General features: G+C 45.1%; 1 protein-coding gene across 1 annotated transcript in view; it reads left to right on the forward strand.

Moving 5' to 3' along the window:
• Positions 1-17949, forward strand: part of FAS (Fas cell surface death receptor) — a 38693-nt gene extending 20744 nt beyond the window's left edge. Inside the window, 10 exon segments of the mRNA XM_051982664.1 lie at positions 693-812; positions 814-859; positions 5116-5253; positions 6415-6419; positions 7743-7846; positions 8834-8895; positions 9106-9171; positions 10211-10266; positions 13876-13900; positions 15257-17949. Coding sequence (XP_051838624.1) covers positions 693-812; positions 814-859; positions 5116-5253; positions 6415-6419; positions 7743-7846; positions 8834-8895; positions 9106-9171; positions 10211-10266; positions 13876-13900; positions 15257-15597 — 963 coding nt within the window. The 3' untranslated portion in view covers positions 15598-17949.
• Positions 17950-18206: the final 257 nt, after the last annotated feature.

Here is an 18206-nt window from a genome sequence, read left to right on the forward strand (position 1 = left end):
CTTCTTTGCTAATATTTCATTTAAATTTTTGCACCTCTGTCATTAGGGATCATGGTCTATAGTTCTCTTGTTCTGTTTTGACAAGGAAGGGTTAGGAATAAATGAAACAGATTTTGAGCATGGAGAGAAGATAGTGAAGAAAAAAATAAAATGGGAAAGAAGCGATAAGTCAAAATAAATGAGGAGGAAGAATATAGACAAGAAAAATTAATAAAGAGTGGAATGGAAGGGAATGAACAATTAAACAAGTATGAATAGTTTAAATTGACTCAAAATGAAAATGCTTGCACCGAATGGATTAGAAAGAAAAATCCGGCAACGTGCTAATTCTAAGGAAAACACTGGAAATACAAAGATTCATAAAAATGAGGCTGTGGCAAAATTTGTTCTTTTGCATATAAATGCACAAAAAAGAAGTTTAACAATTATTATTTCAGACAAGGTAACATAAAAAATATACTAAATTAAAGGTGATAAAGAGAAAACTACATTTTGCTTAAAAGTAACATTTATTTCAGAATTTAATCCCCTTATGTTATTTCAGAACATGCCCCCAGCACCAGTTTGTAAATGCTTCAAGGAAAATTTCAATGAATTATAAAGCCTCTCTGTATAAACAAAGTCTAGGCAGAGGGCATTATTCAGATCTAGTTAACATTCATCAGGATGACTGTATAATATTTCTTTTGTAGGTTTTAATCAGCATCGATGGAGTCCTTTGCAGAAAAAACACATCCCCCTGGCGTGGTACTGATTCCAAGCGGCTACAAGTAGAGAAAAACTTCACTAAGAGGGAAGTGACGTGTCCCCAAAAATCAGCACCCTGTAGGGAACATCTGCTGCCAGCTGTGCCCTCCCGGTAGGTATCAAATGCTAGAAAATCGCTCTTGACATCCAGGGTTTTTTTTTTGGTAAGAGCCCCTAATTACCCTCACGAGTGCTGCCCTTGTCCTGGCATAGCTTTCCTTGTACTGTGCCTCCTGGGATGTACGCAACAGGAAAATGGGCAGATGAAGCTGGCTCGATTGTCCTAGGAAAAAACACCGACTCCTCTGTGTGCTATCTAATGCCACTCGCCTCACTGTCCCCTCCAGAGCCAACTGGGTCCAGTGGCCGCATAGAGATCAGGATGACTGGAAATGGCCCTGGATACAAGCTTGCCATCAGTGCTTAATGACAGTTAGGGGGCATCACCATGCAAGGAGTTCCAGGCTTCAGGTCAGGAAGATCCCCATTCAAATTCAGCCTCAGTCCTTTGCTAGCTGTGTGGGCAAGTGGGCAAGTAATTCCATCCATTTATCTCGGTTTCCTTATGGAAACCGAGATAATAGCATTTATTTCTCAGAGCTGTTCTTCGAGTCAAAAGATATTTGTAAAGTGTTTAGCCCAGAACCTGACACACCTACTATGTGTCAGTCATTGCTATTATTATTACTGTTATAAAATGTTTAGCCCAGTACTTGACATATAGTAGGTACTTTATAAGTGTCAGCCATTGCTATTATTATTATTACTGTTATAAAGTGTTTAGCCCAGTACCTGACATATAGTAGGTAATTTATAAGTGTTAGCCATTGCTATTATTATTATTACTGTTATAAAGTGTTTAGCCCAGTACCTGACATATAGTAGGTACTTTATAAGTGTTAGCCATTGCTATTATTATTATTACTGTTATAAAGTGTTTAGCCCAGTACCTGACACATAGTAGGTGCTTTATAAGTGTTAGCCATTGCTATTATTATTATTACTGTTATAAAGTGTTTAGGCCAGTACCTGACACATAGTGGGTGCTTTATAAGTGTTAGCCATTGCTATTATTATTATTAGTGTTATAAAGTGGTTAGCCCAGTATCTGACACATAGTGGGTACTTTATAAGTGTCAGTCATTGCTATTATTATTATTACTGTTATAAAGTGTTTAGGCCAGTACCTGACATATAGTAGGTGCTTTATAAGTGTCAGCCATTGCTATTATTATTATTACTGTTATAAAGTGTTTAGGCCAGTACCTGACACATAGTGGGTGCTTTATAAGTGTTCGCCATTGCTATTATTATTATTACTATTACTTGTTCCCAGCCTTTTCAGGATTATTACCCATACCTCTCCCTCATGCATGGTATGTTCCCGACAGCCTAGTTTTCCTGCTTTTTCCTATTTATGATATTCAGTTTCTTGCTTTCTGACCTTGTAAGTTGTCCCCTATCCATGGAATACCCTGTAACCTTCTAGAATTCTTAGCTTCGTTCACGTCACCTCCCACAGGAAGCCTTTCCTGATTCCCCTCTCCATCCCTCAGTTATGAATGGTTCCCTTCTCTGCCATGACTCCATTATTCATTCGTTTGTGTGCAATGTACACGTCCCAGCAGCCGTAAGCTCCTTGAGGGAAGGAATAATTTTATTCTCATCTTTGTATCTCCGCTGCCCAGCACATAACAGGTGCTTAATAGAGGTTCTCATCTCCACCGAATCCACCCAAACCGACCGTCTGCCTGCCCTCAAAGCACTAGGGGCGGGAGCCCCGAGTTCCTGCTACTGTCTTCTGATGTCGATGAGTCATAGGGTAGTGTGGGAGCCTCTGCCTTCCCTGTGGGGCCCGGCCCCTCCCCCTGTAAAGCTAAACAGGCAGCAATAGGGCCTGGCCAGAGTGAGGATGCAGGGGGGATTTGCATTTTCCATCCAAGTGGCGGAGGGAGCTCGAAATACCACCGACAGCCACCCCCCGGTGCTGGTTGCAAAGGCCAGGACAGGAAAGCCTGCAAGGAGCAGCGACCGGTTAGAAATGCTGCAAAATGCAAATATGGCAGCAGCTTTTGAAGGAGGAGGGCAAGAGAGCGCCAGCTTAGAGCAACAGGGGCCCTCCCGGCAGCTTCCTCCGGAAAGGACAAGAAGGCCATAGGTCAGAGCCTTAAGATGGGTGAGAGTATGAGGGCTGAACGTTCCTAGACCTCAGAGGGCTTCCTGGCTCTCCTGATTTACTGATTCTGGAGTCAGAGGTTCTAGGCTAATTCCTGATATCAGGACTTACTGCTCTTGCTTCAGGTACCTTCTCTTGCCTTTCAGGGAGAATCCCTGGCTCCTGTAACTCTATGATCCAGTAAAAGCATTTCATTTCCCTGAGCCTCGTTTTCTCCCCTGTAAAATCAGGGGGCTCCTAGACTTCTGCCTTCCTCACTCCCAGCCAGCAGTGAGGCAGCTGACCTGCGGTGGGACTGTGGGATTAAAAGGCCAAAGCCCCTGGAGAGATTCGGCCACTTTGGGCAGACACAGCCGCTCTTCACGGGGTCTTCCCACAAGTGCTGGACAGCTCCTCGGGGGCGCGTTGTAGGGTGCGACTAGTGGGCTCTGACCTGCCTTTCAACCCTGAAGACCTCTTAGTCTTCTTTGAAGGGGACTCACGGCTCTCTGAGACTGGGGGGAGCAGAAAGGATTGACAGGAGAATGAGCGTGTAAGAGAACCCCGGGAAGTCTTTGAGCAAGAACAGTAACGATCGCTGTAATAACACCCACGTTGAAGGCACTCTCAACACCTTCCTGAGTAGGTTATTATCCCCATTTGAGGGTATCTGTGTTATTATCCTTATTTGACACAGGGGAAACTGAGGCTGATTGAGGTGATGTTACTTGTCCAGGATCACCAGCTGAGTGACAGGAGTAACACTACCCATTGTTTCTAGCTCTCCAGCCGGTTGTGAGGCTCAAATGAGAAAAATCTCTGAAACATCCTTTATAAATGGCCATTGATCTTCCTTCTCCTTCCCTTCAGAGGGGTCTTCCTGGACATCTCCAATTTTAGGAGGCCGAGCAGCCTTTCTCAGGCATTGCGCTGAGCCCTGAGGACATAAAGAAAGGCAAAAACCAGTCCTTGCCCTCGAGGAGCTAGCAGTATAACGGGGCCCATCTGGGCACAACTCTGCATACAGGCTAACCTGGGAGTCACCTCAGAGGCGAGGTGCACGCGGGGGCAGCCAGGAAGCCTCTCACAGAAGGCAGGATTTACCGAGTCTGGAAGGAGGCCACGGAAAGTGGAGCCTTTGTCATTTCTATGGTCACCAAATGTCAGAGTAGGAAGGGGTCTCCGAGGCTAGTGAGCCCAATTCCGAACAAAGTCCCCCTCTACATCATGCTTGATAAATGCTCCTCCAGACTTGGAGACTCCCAAAGAGGGGGAGCTCATTCCATTGCCTCACTGTAAGAGGGAGTGCTATAGCTCACCTCCATCCCAACAGGCTGACCTCTGCCCAGGGAGCAGGATGGGCTCCTTCTGTCTCTGACCGGGATAGGCTCATTCTGTCTCTGACCGCGACAGGCCCCTCCCTTCTCTGACTGGGACCGGCCCCTCCCGTCTCTGACCGGGATAGGCTCATTCTGTCTCTGACCGGGACGGGACCCTCCCGTCTCTGACTGGGACCGGCCCCTCCCGTCTCTGACCGGGATAGGCTCATTCTGTCTCTGACCGGGACGGGACCCTCCCGTCTCTGACCGGGACGGGACCCTCCCGTCTCTGACCGGGACGGGACCCTCCCGTCTCTGACCGGGACCGGCCCCTCCCTTCTCTCACTGGGACCGGCCCCTCCCGTCTCTGACCGGGATAGGCTCATTCTGTCTCTGACTGGGACGGGACCCTCCCGTCTCTGACCGGGACGGGACCCTCCCGTCTCTGACCGGGACCGGCCCCTCCCTTCTCTCACTGGGACCGGCCCCTCCCGTCTCTGACCGGGATAGGCTCATTCTGTCTCTGACCGGGACGGGACCCTCCCGTCTCTGACCGCGACAGGCCCCTCCCTTCTCTGACTGGGACCGGCCCCTCCCGTCTCTGACCGGGACGGGCTCCTTCCTTCTCTGACCGCATTTTCAGTGGCGGCTGGGGCCAGCTCATGCTTGTCAGAATTGATGGTTAAATGTTCCGTGTCCCTCCAAAAATGGGCAAATGCTGCGAATCAGGGCTTGCTTCATTGTCTTGTTGAGTGTCTAGACTTAAGAAAGTGATGGAAAAGATTGAGAGCGCAGATTAAGCCGGAAAGTGTGAGATGTCTAAGTTGTTTCTGAAGGTCCGGTTGTTAAACATTTCCCAGCACACACTGCAAACGCTCCTCTGCTCTTGGACAGGCACAAGGAAAGTTGCTGACTGCCAGGAGGCCGGGGGCCAGCCGCAGTGCACCAGCTGTATACCTGGGGAGGACTACATGGACCAACCTCACTATCATAATAAATGTCTACGCTGCAGCCTGTGTGATAAGGAGCACGGTGAGTCAGTCGGGGCCGGCCGGGTGCCCGCGGTGCGCGCCGCCGGTTCCTGCAGAAAACTTTTCTTTAGCGTCTGTGACACACAAGGTGCCACATTCCGTGGGCCAACAGGCCCATCCGTGGGCAGGGGCAGGAAGGGGGAAGGTCAGAAGGGGTCACAGGCAACCAAGGTCAGGAGGGACGATGAAGGTCAGAGTTTCGATGCTCTTCAGTCTGTGTTCATTAAAATAAAGAATCAGAGGCAAGTGATGATGTGAGAGACAAGGGACCGGGCCCAGGATGGGGAGCCTGGCTCCGAGGAGGAGACAGGAGGGCGTGGAAAGGCCCTGCAGACAAAGGGACAGACGATGCTCCAGAAGGGCCCAAGGGACATGACTTTTCCCTGAGCTGGTGAGTCTCACTCAGACAGCTCCGCAGTAGAGTGGCCCGAGGACACCGCCAGCAAACAGAGGGACGCAGCTCAGACACGGGGAAGAGCTGACGTGCCCCCGGAGCCCCGTGCCCGCCGCTGGCCTGTCTCTCCTCTCCTTCCCTCTGGGTGAGCTGTTTCCCAGACCGTCTCCATGTGCTGACTGGGGGTAGTACCAGCAAGAGGTAGAGGCCGGTGCCCTCCTCGGAGCACGGAGCCGAGGCCACCGCCCGCCCTGACCTCAGGGAGGCAGGATAACAGAGAGGGTCAGGGGGACAGCGGTCAGTCAATCAATCAGCGGGCATTTCTAAAGCACAAAGTATATGCAGGTACTGCTCTGCAGGGGGGGCACGAAGAGAAATGCAAAGCAGTCTCTAGGAGCTTATACGTGTGTATATGGGCACACACACACACACACACCTGTAGATGCAGGTATATACACAGAACCGATGCAATACAATGATGAGGCCGGGGGGTACACCAGCCAGAGAACGGGGGGGGGCAAACCCAGGAGGTCAGAAGCTCCATCCTAAGGCACAAACACTGCAGCGTGCTCCTCTCAGCTTGCTCTAGACTGCCCACTGGCTCCAGAAGTACCGAGTATCATTAGAAAGACCTGGCTCAGCTCTCCCCTGATTGGAGCCTAGGAGCGAGCACTTCCCAGGGTGAGCATGAGACCGTGTCAGTTGTCCAGGATGATTTGGGCCTCCTTTTTCATTCATGTGCACCCCCATTCCTCACTGGCTGCAAAGGGTTGGTGATTACTTGCTCCCCCCACCCTAGGTTTGCGGCTTTGGGGACGTCCTCCATGCATCCCTCCAGTTCACTCATTTCAGTCTCCACCATCTCTGTTGAGTCTTCAGCTTAATATGGGCCTCACTCACTTTGCCTGGCCAGAAGTATTCGCCTCCTTCTTCGCCTCCTTGTCTCCAGCCTCTCTACACAACTGCTAAAGTGATTTTTTTTCCTGAGGCAATTGGGGTTACACGGCGCTGTGTTAAGTGTCTGAGGGCAGATTTGAACTCAGGTCCCCCTAACTTCAGGGCTGGTGCTCTATCCACTGCGCCACCCAGCTGCCCTGGGTTTCTTACAACCCAGACATGACCTGGCTGTATAAACTCCCTACATCACCTATAAGAACAGACTGCAAGTTCTTAGTTTGCAGTTCGTCCCGTTCTGGCCTCTGCCAACCTGCTCACACATCACTTAGCTCCCCGCTCTCTCCGGGCCAGCTCTGGCTCCCTTTGTCCTGGTCCTCCTCTCATACTCGGACCGTTCTTCACCTCTGCCTCTCGGAATGCCCAGCTTCTTTTCCCACGTGCTCAGGGGCTCCCTCTTGCAGGAAGCTTTTCTTTGTTCCTTCAGCTACGAGGGCCAGCTTTTCTAAGGTTATCATGTCTCACGTCCCATATACTCCCATATATGTACAAATCATCATCCATTTGAATGCAGACTCCTTGCGAGCAGGGAATGTCAGTGTTCGCATAGTGCCTGGCACATAGTAGGCTCTTGATAAATGCTTGTTTGTTGATTGACATGGAGAGAGAGGAAAAAGTGATGGTTTTTTTAAATTATTAATCAATTCGCTTAAACAATTTGGCAAATATTCATGTTAGCATCTCGTATACATGAGGCATATGGTGCTGGGTGCTGGGGTTACAAAACTAAAAGGTGCCTTAGTCCCTGCCCGCAAAAATGGACACATCTCCTACCCGAATGCTACAACAGGAGAGAAATCCAGACAGAATTCTCTAGGGATATTTCAGACTTCCGGCCATGAGGAGGTAATGCTCCGCTAAGCCTGGAAGCAGAAGTCGGGGGTTCCGTACAAGGGCGCACTCCTTGGGCTAAGGGATGGGCTGCAGCCACTGGGCAAGGGAGGGCGGTGGGGTGTGTCCCAGCACGCACGGGAAGGAGCCAGGTCAGGGAGAGCATTAAGGAAAGAGACAGTCGGCATCTACGGGGGATTTTGGAGTAGAGCAGGGCAAGCCCGGCGGTGGTGACGAGAGATGGGATTAGTGCACTGGCAGACGACGTTCCGGATCACAGTGATGAACCCTGAAACTTTCTTTTTAGGCAGGAAATCCGCGAGAATTGTACCCCCGATCAAGATGTGATTTGTGGATGTGCCAAGAACTTTTTTTGCAGCACCCCTGAGTGTAAGATTTGTTACCCCTGCACTCAGTAAGTTTGATGGTTTTTTATCTCGGTCTAAAATAGTCTGGGTGTGAGTTCTCTTACTTACCCTCTAGTACAGGAGAACACAAATGGGAAGCCAAGACCCTCGTTTTCAATCCTAATCGAGCCATTCTCCTTTCTGGGTCTGTTTCCTTCTACCTGAGAGATTTGCGTAAGATGATCTCGCCAGCATCCTTCTCAGAGAGCCCCATGATCCTAACTTGTGTAGTGAGGCATGGGATATTATACAAGTGCCCCGTCTTCCCTAAGGATTCCCATCCTTCCCCACCTGTGGGGGGAAGGAAAATGCTTCCTAGAGATTTTGAGGTCAGCCCCATCCTCTAAAAAGGCCCCGAGGTCACAAGGTGAGAAACAGGGCCTGCTGGGACATGGAGGGGGATGTGCACGTTCAACTCCTTTAACTCCAGATTCTCCATCAGAGCCACAAATCACTCCCACATACCTCCCAATTCTAACTCTCGGCATAGACCCCGACCCTCAGCCGCTTTTACCTAGAGACTCACCCCCCAATCCCTGGGAGTAGCTTCCTGACATTGTAAAAAGTATGATGACTACCCCGTTATTATGATTGTGAATGTGAGCCTCGTGAGGGCAGGGACCGTTATGCTTTTGTCTCTATCTCCAGCGCTTAGCATAGAGTAGGTGCTTTAGAAATCAAATGATGGATTGATTGAATAAGAAACTTACTTCTGGGAGGTCCTGAGGAGCGGTGATGGGGGAGGAGTGAAGATAAAGGGATGGGAACGATCTGGGTTTGCCATTGTAGCCCCAGTGCCTGGCACAGAGTAGCTATGGTTCCTATATTCTCAGTGAATGAATACACTTCTATAGGTTTAAGGAATAGGCCGGGGGAAAGCCCACCACTAGCCAGTCCCATCAGGCCTTTGAGTATCTGTAAAGTGAGGGGGCGTAGCTAACTCCCATCTTGCCAAGTCGGATGCCCTACGATGCTCCCACCTCCTCCCACTCCAGGTGTGCCCACGGCGTCCTCAAGAACTGCACGGAGAGCAGAGATGCTATCTGCCAGGTCCAAGGTAACGGAGCTATTTCTATTTGTCTTTTCCCTCTCTGTCTGCCAGCCACAAGAACAGACCAGGAAGAGGCAGGATTGCAGCTCAATCTGGGAGGGAGGGAGGAGGGAGCATTTTGGAGCGGGGTTGTTTCAGGAAGAAGCTTATTTTGCTTTCTACAGACCCTCAGGAGGCTCCCACAGTGGGTCCTAACCTGTCTTTCTTAAATCCCAGAGAATAACTTGCTCTACCTCCTGTTTCTGCTGCTACTAATTCCGGCTGTCCTTGGCATTATTTGGTGTAAGTTCTTTCTTTTTTTACATTGTCCCTAGAGAAGATTGAGATTATTATTAATTACATCATCATCATCATCATCATAACTGACATTTATATTCTGATGGGCTTAGTGGATCAGTCTCCCTGGACTTGGACCAATCGCTCGTGCTTATTGAATGGGTGACTAGGGATTTTTTAACCTTGCTGAGTCTCATTTTTCTCATCTGTAAAATGGGCATTATCATTCCAGTCCTTAATTGCCTTCAAGTGGATGAGTGAGAGATTTTTATGCCAAATGCTCTCTCCACACTCTAAAGTTTTCTGGAGACCTCAGTTACTAGACCAGAAATTTGCTGACATCTGGACCACAGGGTCCTCAATCTAGGATAGGAAGGGACAGTGCCATCACTTTACAGATAAGAAAAATGAGGCAGGAATTTTATAGGATTTTAGGATCTTAGATTTCTTTGGAGATAGAAGAGCCTTTGGAGGCACCCCCCCTCATGTACTGGGGCTCAGAGAGAGTACATGTTTGGCTTAAGGTCACACAGCTTATGACCAAGGGGAGGATTTGAATCCAGATTTTCCTGCCTTCAGGCCAGCACCCTATCCACTGCACCATTGGACTAGACAATCCTATGGGGATTGGTGGGTGGAAGACGAGTCGGGGTTGGGGTGGATGGCTGCAAATGAGGAGTGACCATTTCCCACAGGAGAGCATTTGGAAATGGCCCAGGAAGACTATGGGATAGGTTAAGAGGAAGCTTTAGATTGGCTCAGTGATCAGATGACAGAGAATTCCGACCAGTTTAAAAACTATTACCAGGAAGTCTTAGGCATCGTAAAATCAAGGACAGTTGGAAATGCTGTGGAAAGCCCGGTGCTTTGGGCTCCCCGGTGAATGTCTCCCCCCCATCCCCTGTGGGAAAGATCTTGCTTCTTGTCTGAATTTTTGTACTCTGTAACGGGGGCATTGGCAGAGATGCTCTCCAATGGCCTCGTTGCCTTTTGCTTTGGTCTATCTCAGAGCTAATTAATTCTGCTGTCGTTTTTAACATTTTAGACTGGATAAAAAGGCACGGCGATAATCCCGATAGCTTAAACCCTGAATATAATACGGTAAGTATTAATTACTGTTAAAGGGCAGTCTAGAGCTCTAGTCCTCAAACGGTTCCCAGGGGAACAGATGCGGCACAACAGGCCGGAGGGACCACAGTCTAGCTAGGAAATGCCTGCCATCCCAGTCTAGTGTAGCGCTTCATAAACGGCCAAGATCAGATGGCCATCCATCGAGACCATTTGTCTTCTCTTTTACCAAAGAGGTAAAAGCCATCTGAGACCACACAACAAGCATGGGGGACTCTGGAGGAGGTTGGAAAGAGTATATACCAGGACAAAGAGTGAGTTTCATATTCCAAAAAAAGTCTCAGCAAAGGGAGTTGAGATGTTGGAGAAATGATGTCAAGATACGCTGGAGAGTTCTTTGATTTTAATCAGTAGGCATTGAAAATAGAAGGGACAGTAGTTTCAGGGGACTTATCTGAATAGAAGATGCCATAGAACGTAATGTCCGGCCTAGCTTTCTAGAGGTCCTCCAGAAGGGTCTTGGTCTCAGCAGGATAGACACCAAGAGAATGGACAAGAAAGAGTCCAAAGTCTTTATTGTCTCCTTTACAGTCACTCTCAGTCTGACCCAGTCTCCTCCAGCACTCTGCCAGTCTGCCAGTCTCAGTCTGAGTCTGACTTTGTCCCCAATTCTCTCAGCCCTTAAATACCCTGTTACAATGACATCATTACAGCATGCTGAGTATAAGCCAATCTAGAGTGATTATATCATTATATCAAACTAATATGCTTATATCATTATATCATACTAGATATATGTGAGCTAGAGAACCATTATCTCATCAATTCCATTGAGTTAACACTTTGTTTCAGGTATATTTCTCTAGAGTTCCAGCTCTCTACAATAGAGTGCAAAGTCTCATTTTGCAGATGGGGAAACTGAGTCATAGGGAGATTAAATGGCTTCCTCAAGATCACAAAAACATCGGAGATGTTTTTAAAACACAGGCTCCTCCGACTCTCAAATCCAGCACTCCATATTTAGAATGCCAACACAAGCTTCTCCTTTGATACCACTTCACAGTGTAGAAGTGACCCTGAGTTCTTTGAGGTTCTGTTAATGAAGTACAAGATCTAGCAGATACTTCCAAGTATAAAATCTCATAGGGAGGAAGTATCGACTTTGGCCACATTATGGATCAGCATCTGGTCTCCAGGCTCCAGTTGGAGCATTCTTTCCATTCTATCAGAGCTCTAGAAAAATTGTGGGACTTTAACTGCCCCAAAGAACTCCCCCATTACTGGTGGGGAAAGTCTTTGTTCAGAATTGAAAACATTGTTCAGCCCTTGCAAGATGCAGAGATATTGCTTCCCACCCACTATCCATGCTAAGGCTACAAGTTGTTTTCCTGGGAGCAAAGTAACGGAATCACAGCTGTTTCCTGGTTCTCCCTTGTGACTCAGACATATTCAAGATGGCACACTAGGATTACGGGTTCAATTTAGGGCAGCCACACAGTATAATGGAAGCAATGTTGGATTTTGAAGGAGAAGACAGGGCTCTGATTCTGGCTTATTATTTAAGTGATCTTAGCTGCTCAGTTTTCTTATCTGTAAATTGAGGAGGATGGTATTGAGATAACCTCAAAGGAGTCTTTCATCTTTACATCTATGATCCAGTTAAAATGGAACTCACTAGAACTACCAGGTCAATACAGGGCTGAACTGGGCTATAGTTTGACCATTGATTCTGTACTCCTATTAAGTAAAATGTAAGAAAGCTAAATACCCTATCAGGTTCAGAAAGAGACAAGCTTGGAAGGGTGGGTATGGGTTTGTATATGCCCACATGTGTTTGTCTGAGTCTGTCTCTTTTGGGGTATTTGTGTGTGTGTGTGTTTGTGTATGTGTGTTTATCTATTTTAGCATCAATTATGCCAAGGCTGGCTTTTTAAATGGTGACCCAAACTAAGTCACCTATGTATGTCTTTTAAGAATGAAACTAAATATATAATTATGGAATTAAGTGGGGGAAAGATAGGGCGAAGTAAAGATAGCACATAACATTGTGTAGAAGAAGGAGTAGAAAGGGTTCTTTCAGATTTTTTAAAATAGTCTTTGTTAGGTAGAACCGAATTTTAGAATCTCAGAAATTAAAGAGCATTGAGTTCAAGCTATACTTGATCTAGGATCCCCACTCTACCATGCAGCTTCTACCTGAAACCTTTGGGTCAGATCTAACACTTGAGAAAGTTTTCTTTACATAATGACTAGCATTTTCAACAACATCAACCACTTCCTGGTTCTGTCCTTTGAAATAAAGAAGAACAAGTCTAATTTATCTTGAAGGCTTTCCTCCCCAAAGTCTTATTTCTTCTCTGGCAAACATCCTCATTTCCTCAGTAGAATCAGTAGAAGTTGACTGTGATTGTCTTCCTCTGGGTACCTTCTAGTACAAGTTTCTGGTGTGTCCTTTGTAAAAGATCATGCTTACTACACACAGTATTCCACACATGGTATGACCATAGTAGAAGATAGCTAGATGTCATTGCTCTTGTTCTAGACACACTTCTATTAATCTGGGCTAGAGTTGCATTAACTTTAAGCTATCATACCAACTTTTTCATTCATTAAACTTGTGACAGTCCACCAAAATTCCCAAATCTTTTTAAAGCAAACATCTGACAAGCTCTAATTCCCTTATCCTTCACATGTGATTTTGACTTTTATTACTCCTAAATATAGAACCTTTCATGTAGTCCTACTGAATTTCGTCTTCTTGGATTTTGTCCATCATTCTAGCTGGCTGAAATCCTTTGGGGCCACTCTTGTTATTGTTCACTGTCTTAGCTGTCCCTCCCAGGTTTGGGTCTTCAGAAAATTTGATAAAAATGTATTATTTCCAAGTTAGTTATAAAAGTGTTGTATATTCATGGCCAATGAACAAATTGGTTTTTTAAAAGGCTTTTAATATATACTTGCTAGATATCAGGTAATACATTAAATAATAGGAATAAAACTCAAAAAGTGACCTTTCCCCCAACAAGCTTATGTTCTAATAGTAAAAACAGCTCACATAGGAAATGGTGTCCAGGAGATATCATCTGAAGGATGGAGGCTTGATCCATAAACCAATGGCCTTTCTAGTGCCATTGGTATTTTGATTACTGTGCCCCAAAATATGAGGCGGAAAACTGGAGAGATGGAAGAGGATGAAGCATTGAGGCAGATGTAAAGAAATGTAATTTGGGCCAATATGTAAATATCTGGATGAGATATGAAGCATCTCACCACTAACTGAGAATGGCCTGTTAACCTGAATTCACTCAGTGTCCAATCAAGATGATCAAGTCCCAAGATGAAAGTTCTAAAATTGAATGGATTCACTTCCTCAAGTATTTACACAAGGGTTGTAGGGATCCAGTAAAAAAAAAAGTTGCCCTTCTATAAGGGGAGAAATTTGGCAGAAATGCAGTTAACAAGGCAGCTCAAGCAAATGGTAAGACAGCCAAGCCATTTTATTTATGTGGTGATCATCTTCTGAGCATGGTCTGCAGGAAATGAGGGGTATTACATAAAATGGCTTCTAAGGTTCTGTCCAATTTTCAAAATTCTATAATTCTGTGATAAACATTTGTTCTCACTCCCTTCTCTTTCCCACAGGAAGACATTCCTCTGACTTATACAGGTAAGATATTATTTTATTTTCCCAGAAGCAATAGCTTATTGTTTTCTCCCCAATTAATGAAATGACAAGGTATAATTCTTTAAGAATGCTGCTAAACTCTACTACTTATCTCCTCCCAGAGAGAGGAGGGAATCGAGATGCAGAATGAGTTGCCCATTTGGAAGATGGTCAAAATGGAAATGTTTTGTTTGCATATTAGTTATCAGGATTGTGCTATTTTTCTTTTTCTTTTTTTCCAATGGAGGTAGGGAGTGAAAAGGAAGAGAAAATAAATGCTTGTTTATTGAAGGGGCAGGAATTGGGGAGTACCCTGGTGCTATTCAGGTTCAAGGTGGAGGTGGTGGGGAGGGGCAGTTTTACAGAAGCAGAAGCAGTGGATCCAAATCTGTCAGATCACACAATGGAGAGCATGCAGCATTTGGGGTTGGAAAGATCTAGCTTCCAAAGGCCACTTGCAGGCATTTCTTGTCTGTGTGATCCTGAACAAGTCACTTGAATTCTCTGAGTCTCAGTTTCTTCATCTGTGAAACGGGAAGGTTGTACTTGACCATCCCCTCAGGCTCTAAAATGGGCAATCTTAACCTGGGGTCTGCAAATAACTCGGTGGTGACGATTGCTCTTTGTTTCTATTATTTTGATAGCTGTGTTTCAATTTAATTGGTTTACTTGTAATCCTGTGTACTTCATGCATTTGAAAACATTATTCTGAAAAGGGGTCCAAATGAACTCTGCAGGCTTTGGTAAAAATCAAAGAATTCCTATTTCCTCTCCTGGGGAATGGGATCAGGAGGTCAGATGGAGGTCAGAGGGTCTTTCTCTCTTTTGAGCTCTTGGGTCACTTGCTTGTGAAAGGAACATCTCTTGTGACTCAGTGTCCCCCTGTGTAAAATGAGAACAAGTATTAGTATTTCCATTTTACAGCTGAGGAAAATGAGGCAGACAGAAGTAAAAGGATTTGCCAGGGTCACAGAGCTACTGAGATTGAAGGTCAGGTCTTCCTGACACGTTGGTCCCCACTGTGCCCTCTAGATGTCACTGGGAAGTCCTGAAGGGAGGAGTACATCAGCATTCCTACTGCTTTTTTTGTGTCCTGACCCCGGTAGCAGTCTTGTCAAGACTCTGGTGCCCTTCTTAAATGTCTAAGATGAAATATGTAGGATTAGAGGGAACCAACCTATGGAAATAAAACATGTGGACCCTAGAGTAAGAACTCTTGACCTCAATGATCTTGGAGGTTTCTCTCAGCTCTGTCCCTCTGATCTCATATTCCTAAAGGCATAAAAGCTTCCTTTGTGTCCCTGTGGGAAAATTCAGTTCCAAAATCGCTCTTTTCGTGTTTATTTTTTTACTTTGCAGATATTGACTTGAGTAAATATATTTCGCAAATTGCTGAGAGAATGGAACTCGACCAGGTGAAAAGGTTCGTCCGGGAGATGAGAATAAGCGAAGTCATAATTGATCGAGTCAAGCATGATTACGCCAACGACACGGATGAGCAGAAAATCCAGCTGCTCAAACACTGGTACCAGAGACAGGGCAAGAAGGGGGCGTACAGACAGCTCCTCCAGGGGCTCAAGAATATTGGACTGCGAGAGGTTGGTGAGAGACTACAGGAAGTCATCAGTGCCCACTCAGAAAATCATCCTGAAAACGGAAATTCCAGCCTTCCCCACAGCCAAGGCCTGACCTCCAATTAAGGAGTCGGGGGTCCCTGTGCCTATTCAAGTACTTCCAGAAATAGTGAGGAGGAGTAGGGAATCAGTCCTCATTAAGTAGTTTGAGGTACAAATGCAACTTCTTAGGCCTCAGATATTTATACAGGAGTATGTCCTAGGTACTCTGGAAAGGTCTCTCCTCCTCCTCCTGCCCCAGTAAAAATCCTTTCCTTACTGATGTATGTTGCCATTATACTCTGTTCCATTATAACTCTGGCGCTGCCTTCTACGAGAGGTTAAATGCCCAAAAAAAATTGTGCAGCAGTCTACTGGACTCCCAACCGAAGGAGAGCCTTCACTTGTGTTACCCAGATTCCCACTGAGTTCTGGAATTTGCAAAGTTCTGTTGAGGAAGTCAGCGATCCGACAGCTTTGGGGACATTGAAAGTTAACAGTGTCCTAGACTGAGCTGCTCCTGAGATCCCCGAAGTAGTCAGCATCCAAAGAAGGAACAGCAGATCCCCAGAGCATTGGGGATCAAACAAGTTTCCAACATTCCCTCCAGAAACTCACAATCTGGTCCTAATACAAAGTCCTGGTTCAAGAAGCAATTCTAGAAGAATGGCCAACAAAAACACACGAACTGAAAAGAAGATAATCCAAAACAAGCAGTTTTTTTTTTAATGCCCAAGACATGAGATAAGATGGAATTCTTGGATGAAATAAAGCATGTCACCTTTCTGAGAAAAAAAAAAAAAAACGACAGATTCAAGATACGGAACAAGACTGATATTTTGGGGGCATGGCCAACTCAGGGATTAGCTGTGTATATTTGTTACAAGGATTTTTCTTTTCTTTTGTTTTCCTTTTTCAATGAAGGGAATGGAAGAGAAAGACAATAAATTCTTGGTTTTAAAATTTAAAACAAACCAGGATCTTCAACTGATTTCAACACAGAGGTACCAGATGAAGTTAGATGCTGGATTTCTCATGTTTACATTGCAAGTTAAATGAACAGAAAAAGTTCTCTTTTATGCCAGTATTATAAGCTTTTGTGATAAAAGTTTTAATTAAAAAATGAACTTAATTGAATATTTCATGTTGTTTGGACTGCAGTTGGGCTTTTTGCTTTTGCTGTAGAATTTGTTGCTGTTCAGTCATTTCAGTTGTCTGACTCTTCATAACCCCATTGACACGGATCCTGGAATGGTCCATCATTTTCTTCTCCGTAGCACACGTTGGCCCTTTTCATCTTGCATGAATGTTTGCCAGATGCCCTTAAACATCTGATTAAATGCCTCCCGCTCCAACTCTCCCTGCCGGTGAAGTCTGGCTAATAGATCTCTGCACAAATTTTTTTCATGGCTGCATGATGTCATCAGTGAGGACGGGCTCTCCGGCTGCCCCCTAAGCAGGCTACGATTGGGCAAAGCAGATCATTTGTGCACTGTAACTTTAAATAACAAATAACCAAATGAGAGAAATTGTACCCTTTGAAATGATAAGTTTGGTCCTACAAAGAAATATGAAAAAATGTCTCTTTATACTTCTTTGCGGAGGTGGGGGGTGATGGGTGAGGAATTCTGCATTCAATGGCCATTTCAGACTTTTTTACTAGGTTGGTTAATTTTTTCTGAACTTTTTTTCTTCCTCTTTATTCTTTATTATAAGAGTCTTTCTGAGAGAAAAGGTCCCACGTGTGAAAAATGTTTGTGGCGGCCCTTTTTGTAGTGGCAAGGAGCTGGAAACGTGAGTGGATGCCCGTCAGTTGGGAAATGGCTGAATAAGTGATGGGGTATATGAATGTTAGGGAATATTATTGTTCTGGAAGAAATGATCAGCAGGAGGATTTCAGAAAGGCTGGAGAAACTTACAGGAACTGATGCTGAGGGAAGTGAGCAGAACCAGGAGATCATTGGACACAGCAACAACAAGATGATCGATTCTGATGGACGTGGTTCTTCTCACCAATGAGATGATTAGAGCAGTTCTAGTTGTTCATCTTCACCGACAGAGAGGACAGTGGGAACTGAATATGGGTCACAATATGCCATTTTCACCTTTTTGTTGTTGTTGCTTGCTTGCTTTGTGTTTTCTTTCTCATTTTTTTCCTTTTTGATTCATTTTTCTTGTACAACATAATCGTTGTAGCAATAGAAAAATTGCACATTTCACTTCCATTGGGTTACTTGATGTCTAGGGTAGAAGGAAGGAAAAACAAAATATTTGAAACACAAGATTATGCAAGAGTACTGAAAAGAAAAAGCTATTATTTAAAAAAACGATGATTGTTGAGAGTTTTAAATATATGAAGTTTTTATCAATTTAAGTAAAATTCATTTATTTTCATATTTTAAGATGTTTTTTAATAAAAATAAGTTTTAATTCATCAAAGCCTTTTGTCTGCATCTATTATTATAATCCTATATATTTACTTTTACTAATATCATCAATTATGCTAATAGTATTTCTTATGTTAAATTTTCCCTTCATTTCTGAAAAAATCCCTACTCAATCAAAAAATAGTAAGAGTCTTTCTGGGAAGGAGTTGAGGGGAGCCAGAGGTGACTTCATGGGAGGACCTGGTCCTAAGTGGGAGTTTGGGAGGCATATTTCATAATCTGAACATAGATTTTTGGAGCCAGACAAGA

This window comes from Antechinus flavipes, chromosome 2 (assembly GCF_016432865.1).
Source record: "Antechinus flavipes isolate AdamAnt ecotype Samford, QLD, Australia chromosome 2, AdamAnt_v2, whole genome shotgun sequence".
NCBI classification, from domain to species: Eukaryota; Metazoa; Chordata; class Mammalia; order Dasyuromorphia; family Dasyuridae; genus Antechinus; species Antechinus flavipes.